The sequence below is a fragment of the Aplidium turbinatum genome, chromosome 6 (assembly GCF_918807975.1).
Source record: "Aplidium turbinatum chromosome 6, kaAplTurb1.1, whole genome shotgun sequence".
Classification (NCBI taxonomy): domain Eukaryota; kingdom Metazoa; phylum Chordata; class Ascidiacea; order Aplousobranchia; family Polyclinidae; genus Aplidium; species Aplidium turbinatum.
Window position 1 is genome coordinate 3,695,597 of NC_137477.1, and position 7,443 is coordinate 3,703,039.

Genomic DNA, 7,443 nt, shown 5'->3' on the forward strand with positions numbered 1-7,443 from the left:
GGTGGAGCTTCAAGGATATTTTTTAGCCAATCAGAGCACTTGAAATCCAAAATCTGGGGCTGCAAAGAATGTTGTCCCAAAGCCATGTTTCCAAACAAATTTTTAAATATTTTAATTTTCAATCCGCAATCCATAAGTGAAAAAAGTAATCGGGTCGGACAAACACAGAGGAAAACATATCTTCCCCTTTTTCTCTTTCTTTCAGGGGGGGCTGCAGCCCTGCAGCCCCATGGCACGAGCCGCCACTGGTTGTCTGGTCGAGTGACAAAACCCTGGTGAAACGCTTTACAGGAAATTATTTGGGTCGGTCGTCAATAGAAAGCTCATGCCCCGAAACAAGACATTTAAAAAATAATACTCCAAAAGAATTTGTGGGGTTTTTATTCTTGTCTCCCCTAGAAAGATTCCGGGCCCATAAAATTGTTCGATCAATAAGACATTGGTCTCTCTGTCAACACCATTGGTCGCCCTATCAACAACATCGGTCTCCATGTCAACACAATTGGTCTCCCCATCAACACCACTGGTCTGCTTGTTAACAACATTGGTCTCCCTGTCAACGCCGTTGGTCTCCTTGTCAACAGTAGGCTGTTCCCCTGTCAACACCATTAGTCTCCCTGTCAACACCATTGGTCCCCCTGTCAACACCATTGGTCTCCCTGTCAACACCATTGGTCTCCCTGTCAACACCATTGGTCTCCCTGTCAACACCATTGGTCTCCCTATCAACAGTATTGGTCCCCTGTCAACACCATGGGTCTCCCTGTCAACACCATTAGTCTCCCTGTCAACACCAATGGTCTCCCTGTCACACCACACCACTCAACATCAAACAGAGTAAAATCCTCCGACCAATCAACTTTATTTCCGTATTTACAATCTTTATGAAAAAAAATATATCACGTGATTGCACTATCATCAATGAGTCGAAACCGCCATTAAAAGAAATAAAACACCGAAGTTGTTACAGTACTGTTTTGAAACACACTAAAAGTGGCGATGAGTGTTTTATTTTTATGGTCTCCAGCAGCAATGGTAAGTTATAATATATATACACATTACAGTGTGTTTAAAATAAAAAAATGAATTTAATTGTAAAATGACATTCAAACACACTACAGTTCCTTGTTATCATTAAAGTGAAAGCAATTGTTACTTGCCTGGATACGACAAACAAACAAATTGCTACTTGAAAAAATATATGTGTAAACCGATAGGAAATTCAACTATCCCTATTAAAGTATACTTCACATCCTTATCAGGTACAATTACCATTTACCAAAAATACTAACAGGCTGTTTCACCTTCATTGGGATCATTAGATGGTTTTTATTCAAATATGATGTCATTCTTATTTTCTATTTGAACAAGAACCTTCTTATGGTTGGTGATTTGAATCTTAATCGAAAGCCTGTAACAGTCCATTCCATGAAATTTCGCATAGCATACTTGTAGATACTGCATGTCCGGTTACCGAGTTTGACAGAGTGCAGTTCCCTCTTGTCAGAATCAAGCGATGAGCCAGAGCAGTCCTGAAACGCGCTGCTCAAATTGACACCCCTAGAGCCGAAGCAGCGTCGTTTGATCTTAAGATCAACAAATTCGGGCGCTTATCCATTGAGCTAAGGATCCCAATAAGGGTAAGGCGGTCTTGTTCAGGTTTTTAGTGAATGGTAACTGTATGTGATGCAATTCGCTCTGGCCTTTTGCTTAGCATTGAACACTTTTTTGTGGCATTAATAGTATTTATGATTGAATGTACACTTCTGATACAAATGAAAATACAAAAAAGAATGATCATTCGAGTGGTACGTAAACGAATACTGATATTAACGTGTCATATACAAATAGACACAAAGCACGGTAAGGGATGGCAAGACAAGGCATGGACCTTGCTACACAACGCCAGAAGCATTCAACATCAATTGATACAATGTTCACATGATGAAGGCCCGAAGTCAATTTCGGCCATTTTTAACGTCTCCCAATTCCCAAATAAAAATGTATTTGGAAATAAGTTTGTTTTTACAAGAAATACAAAAAGCTGGTAAGTTCTTCAGGCTTTAGAATTTGTACTGTCGAAATATAATTGCATGCAATCGCTGCTGCTGCAGTCTTACCAAAAGTAGTAGATCAATATTCCAACTAGGATGGCAATAAGAGTGAAAGACAGCCTAAGTTCTTTATTAATTTGCTTGGCTACGTAAGACTTGTCAAAAAACGCAGCTGCGGCTGCACCCCCCTTGTTCTTATGAGGAAATGGCCGTTGTGGTATCGGCTTATCCAAAAACTCGCACAATGGTTCCCAGCCGTCAGATAACTTGAAGTAAAGAATTTGTTCTTTTGGAGCAATCTAAAAAGTTAATTTTAGTTCAGTAATGTAGGCCGTGGGCATATTGGCACTTTGACTTAGAAGATAACAACATGTTTGTTTGGTGCCTCCATGGTGTAGCTTCCATATGAATAAAAGTAATGTTATATTTTCTGCTGTTTGGACATTGAAATAAATGTGGAGCTATGCCGAATAAACTTGATTGATTGGCAAATAGGCCTGCAATTGAAGGAATAAAATCATAAGATTTAAACATATGGACTTAATTACCTACTGTGTTTACTGTACTTAACGTTTAAAATCATCAATATTTTTTCTTTTTGCTCAACTGTTGCTTCATTTTAAAATTTACGCAAGACAATTAAAATGAAACAACTTATATAACCACCTTCTTGCCTATGCCTCGTACGTTGGCCACCCATAATTTAACTTACCTCACGCACACGAGCGTTATGTTCCCGATATCGTATCTTGGCTAAGTCTGTATTTGCTAGCCGAGTAAAGAATGGGTTATTTATTATGCCACCAGCCACCAGTTGAACTGTAACGAAAAAAAGCCAATTCAAAATTACTGTGAAAACTTCCAAATGAGCTCAGTGCTGTCACCATGCATTTGGAAAAGTCTACCCTGACTTGGTGGTCTGTTGAATTTTTTGCATATTTAAGATAAAACGACAGAGAAACCACTGATCATGTTTTTGTTGAGGCACCAAACGAGATGCCTGGCATGGCAGCCAGAGGTGGGCATTCGCTACTTTAAAAGTAGCGCGCTACTGCTATTCCATTAGCTTAGCCCATTCCTTTTGTGCTAAACTGACACAAGAAGCACTTTATGACGTCAAAATGACCTTACAAACGAATATGATTAGTTAACACTGCCATTGCAACGTCGTTATAGATAACACGTTCTACGTGAAATTTATTGCTACGCATATTTCAAAAACAAGAGCACTTTGAAGTGCTCGAGTCGCTGAGTCATGCCCAATTTGGCTTCAGCACGTCTTTTCCAACGTACAAAAGTCTTTCCACCTAAGCACTTAAAGGAATGGGAATTATGTATTTAATGAAATGTAATGTTTTAACCAGCACTGGGAAAGCTCCAGGACTTGCTTTTGTCTGAAAAAAGGCCTCCACAATTGACTTTTCTTTCCGCACCGACGTTTCATGCGATGGCACCAACACACCAAAACATTGAACCTCGGAATCATGACTGGTGTTGACTCTTGTCGGCATCAACGTAGCTTGATGTTTCCCGCAATAGTCGAATGATTTTAGCCGTAACTTTTTCACGCATTGTTTCCATAAAAACTCTCCCAAAACGAGCCATTTTTTTCACTTTGAATTGAAAAGTAGCGGGAGTATATATAACTGAAAAAATGTAGCGCTTCTCCACTACATTAAAAAAAGTAGTGCCACTATTCCAACAAAAATGTAACGCCGTTTCCGTTATCAAAAAAAGTAGTGCACTAGTAGTGGCGCTACTGCCCACCTTTGATGGCAGCACTGGACGAAGCTATCCTGACCTGGCTTTCCACGACTAATCTAGGTTTTGCGTTTCTCGGCAGTCGAGTGTAAGAACTCAGCGATAGACACGTGTTTTGTCCATGAGTCTATCGCTGAGTTCTTGCTACACTCGACTGCCAAGAAACACATGTTTTAGGGAAAAGTCTTGATGGCTAGTGTGGAGGCTACACCGGTATGGTTAGCGAAACACAATGCTCGCTGTTCTATAGTGAGTAGTCACTTAGTCAGGTACGGTAGTGCTGACGCCAGGAAGATCGCTCCTTCTCAACCATATAATCTAGGTTCTGGTAATGGTGAAGTATTCTGGAAGAGTAAGCATTCCACAACAATAGCTGAAAGTATCATGGGGTTAAGTGGCATTCATCGAGCATCCCCACTGATCAGTAATCAATTTGCTTCACTGCTTCACTCTTCACAATCCGCTTATTTCTGTGTACATACTAAATAAAGCACTTTTGTACATAAAATAGAAAGTTAGTACATTTATATTATATAGCTACATTCATACATAGGCGTCAATTTTTTCTTAGAAGAGAGGAGTTCTGGGTGGGCGAGAGTTTTTAAACAGATTCGATTGAATGTGTATGTTTGCAAATTCGCAATGGTTAATCTTTCTCGCAAAGACCTTTTGGATGCTGGTTTTAAGAATGTGCGAATAGATGTTTGACTTTGCTTCATGTTTTGTTTAACTTTTCAATAATGAAATGACAACATCGCGCGGTGCCCCAATTTATACCCAGCAACAAGTTTGTGAGGAAAGATTTGTAAAAAGCGGTTGTTTCAGTACGTCTTTAGTTTGTATCGGTTATTTCATTGTCATGTTCATTATGATGTCATATTCATATTCCCTTACGCTGACAAGGAACTGAAGTTTGATTGTGACGTAATTAAAGTGAGACCATTCGGGGAAAAGATCAACCGTGGCTTTCTCTCACCAGGAATTGCTAGCGTGTGGCAGTTACCGTAGCAACAACAATGCAGTGAGTACCGAAAATAGTTTGCAGATGCTGATTTTTGTTTCTAACCGCGACGATCTTCAATATGTAAATAGAGGAAACGTACGACATGTGCTTTTAGAAGAGAGGAGTACGGTAAATGCACATCCGATTTAGCGTTTCAAGTACAGACACACTTGTCAGCGCAATTTCGATTACCACGAAAAGCTAGGCCACGCGGATTCTAATTGTCTTGGCTTTCTGCTCTATACAGGTTTTCAACGTGCGACGTCCCAAGAGAGAGAGAGAGAGAAATGAGTTCGGCGGTTTTACAGCGTATTGGCTTAATATGAAATCGTGCCCAAACGCCTTTTTTCAACGCTGTGTTGCTGCGGAATTGCTTTGTTCTGTCGGATACCTAGCGAGAGACATAGCGCAAAACAAGAAGTTGCGCTGCAGTCGGTTGGATAATTCAGCGTTTAACAAAAACGGAAATAATTGTAACGAACACTTCATAAGTGTCATGAAAACAGGGTGGGCAAAACATATCTTGCCCACCCGGCCCACCCTATTTCGACGCCTATGGCTACATATTATAGATTCAAAACATTAATGAAAAAAATAGTATTTGAAAATGAACCGATATTGATTTATATATATTTACTCACAGCCTAAGTATAAAAAGCAATTCAATCTATATCCAGTTGGTGTGATCATCATTAACATGTAATTCAATCGTTTTGCTTTCATTGATTCAATTTGCTTCACTGCACTTTTGATCCATTCCTCATCAGATGCTCTTTCAGTATGCACAATCTAAAAACTGCTAATGTTAAAAAAAAAACATTTTCATATATATATATACAAAATACCTTTTGGAAACACATCAAAATGGCATTTGTCTCACTAAGCATGTTCTCTATGTTTCATTGGCTAAATGCCCTAAAGTATTTTTTTCATTCAAGTTCAGTCCAGATGGAAAACTTAACTATTCAGACCTCTTACCTTTGCTTCTGGAAATGCTTTCAGTATTTCTTCCCACAAAATACAAGCCGGCTGATCAGAAATAGCATCAACATCTTTATACATTTGATAAATATCTTCAGTGGTCCATCCTTCATCCATTGCTTTTATCGTCTCTCGACCACGATAAAAAAATTGTTCATCAAAGTCGAAGACAGTATATCCAAGAGTTCTAAGTGCAGCTGACAAAGTCTTTGTGCCAGTTTTTGGATAACCAGAACATATAATTTTCATGATTACCGTCTCAATTGATTAACAAACACCTCAATTTATTGCAAACTACTGGCCTACAAGTGGACATTGTTAATATCATTAAAGTGACATTGAATTTCAATGAACTTGAATATACTTAAAAATTTATGTATAAGTGGATCATCATTCATCTCCACTTCGTCATGCACAAATGTGGTTTGAGATCCTCAGCAGTAAGTAAATCCTTCACTTTTTTTTTATAAATCTTTATGTTTATACCCCCTTACATGTAATATTGCTTTCATTCAGAAGTGAATGATAGTGTGCTATGATTTTTACTTCGCATTTTCTCTGATTGTTGCTGCTTTCTCTATGCTGATAATCTGACAATTCAATTATTCATACTATCTCTGTAAGAAGCATTTACAGCAAATAATGTTATGCTATCAGGGGCATGTCTCAAGTTAAGTAGGCTATTAGTAATTTTCCTGCCAATTGCCACTAAAAACTTGCTGAACCATTACAAACAAGCTAAAAGTATTTCAAAATTGAAACGAGTGACATGCACTTGAACACTTAAGGTTTTGCAACTGTGCCATATTTTAACTGACTGTCCTGCAAAAAGAACTAGAGGGAGACCAAAAAGAAGATGGCAGGATAAAATTAAAGAAAACAATTGGCATCACCTGGATGAGAACAGCTAAAGACATAGCCTAATAGTGTGGAAACAAACGTGGAGGCCACCTACCAAGTACCAGCAGTGGCATGACTGGCTGATGATGATGAGCTGTTTCAGAATTAAGCACATTGTAACGTTTATGTTTGATAAAACTGAACTGATTTCATTTTGCATTGCTAAAACTAGGCTTGAACCCCAACATAATATCACACATTGCATTATATAATTCAATAATTATTAAGTGAAAGTGTTGCGGTTTGTTTTTATTTCTGACCATCACAAAGAAAAACAATATATATTATATATGCTAAACATGGCAAAGGTCTGGAAAAAGGTAAAAGTGACTAAACACGGATGCAACCTAGTTCGTACCATGAACAGTTTGGACCGTCAGTTCGTACCTTGAAAAGATCGAGAAAAAAAATTCAATCAATCAATCAATCAATCAATCAATCGTTTATTTATCAAAAAACAAAACACAAAAGTGACATAAAACAATAATATATACATACAATGTTGAGGTTTTGTTATTGATAGGGAGACAACGAAACGACCATACGGTCAACTAGTCAGTTGCCACCCTGGAAAGAATAATTTGAGTTATGAAACTAATCAACAATTTAACCAAATTAGTTACAATCAAAAAAGAAAACACAAACAAGACTAATACTTCGACTAGTAGCTTACAATTAATTGTCAGCTTCATAAAATTGTGTGCGAGATTTTCCAACAAATAGTAATCATGAAAATCAGTGGAC

General features: G+C 38.1%; 1 protein-coding gene across 1 annotated transcript; it reads right to left on the reverse strand.

Moving 5' to 3' along the window:
* Positions 1-841: 841 nt before the first annotated feature.
* On the reverse strand, positions 842-6,095 carry LOC145772203 (uncharacterized). The gene is made up of 4 exons (XM_082584051.1): positions 5,797-6,095; positions 5,460-5,607; positions 2,767-2,873; positions 842-2,353 (listed from the first exon to the last, which is right to left on the reverse strand). The coding sequence occupies exons 1-4, from the start codon at positions 6,046-6,048 to the stop codon at positions 2,117-2,119; spliced, it is 744 nt and encodes a 247-aa protein (XP_082440177.1). The 5' UTR covers positions 6,049-6,095; the 3' UTR covers positions 842-2,116.
* Between the last annotated feature and the right edge of the window lie 1,348 nt (positions 6,096-7,443).

Excerpts from the sequence above, each read along its gene's own strand:
- LOC145772203 (XM_082584051.1), bottom strand. The coding sequence starts at position 6,048 with ATGAAAATTATATGTTCTGGTTATCCAAAAACTGGCACAAAGACTTTG. Across the intron at positions 5,608-5,796 it reads AAGCATTTCCAGAAGCAAAG|ATTGTGCATACTGAAAGAGC; the intron begins GTAAGAGGTCTG and ends AGCAGTTTTTAG. Across the intron at positions 2,874-5,459 it reads TTGCTTTTTATACTTAGGCT|TTCAACTGGTGGCTGGTGGC; the intron begins GTGAGTAAATAT and ends TTTTCGTTACAG.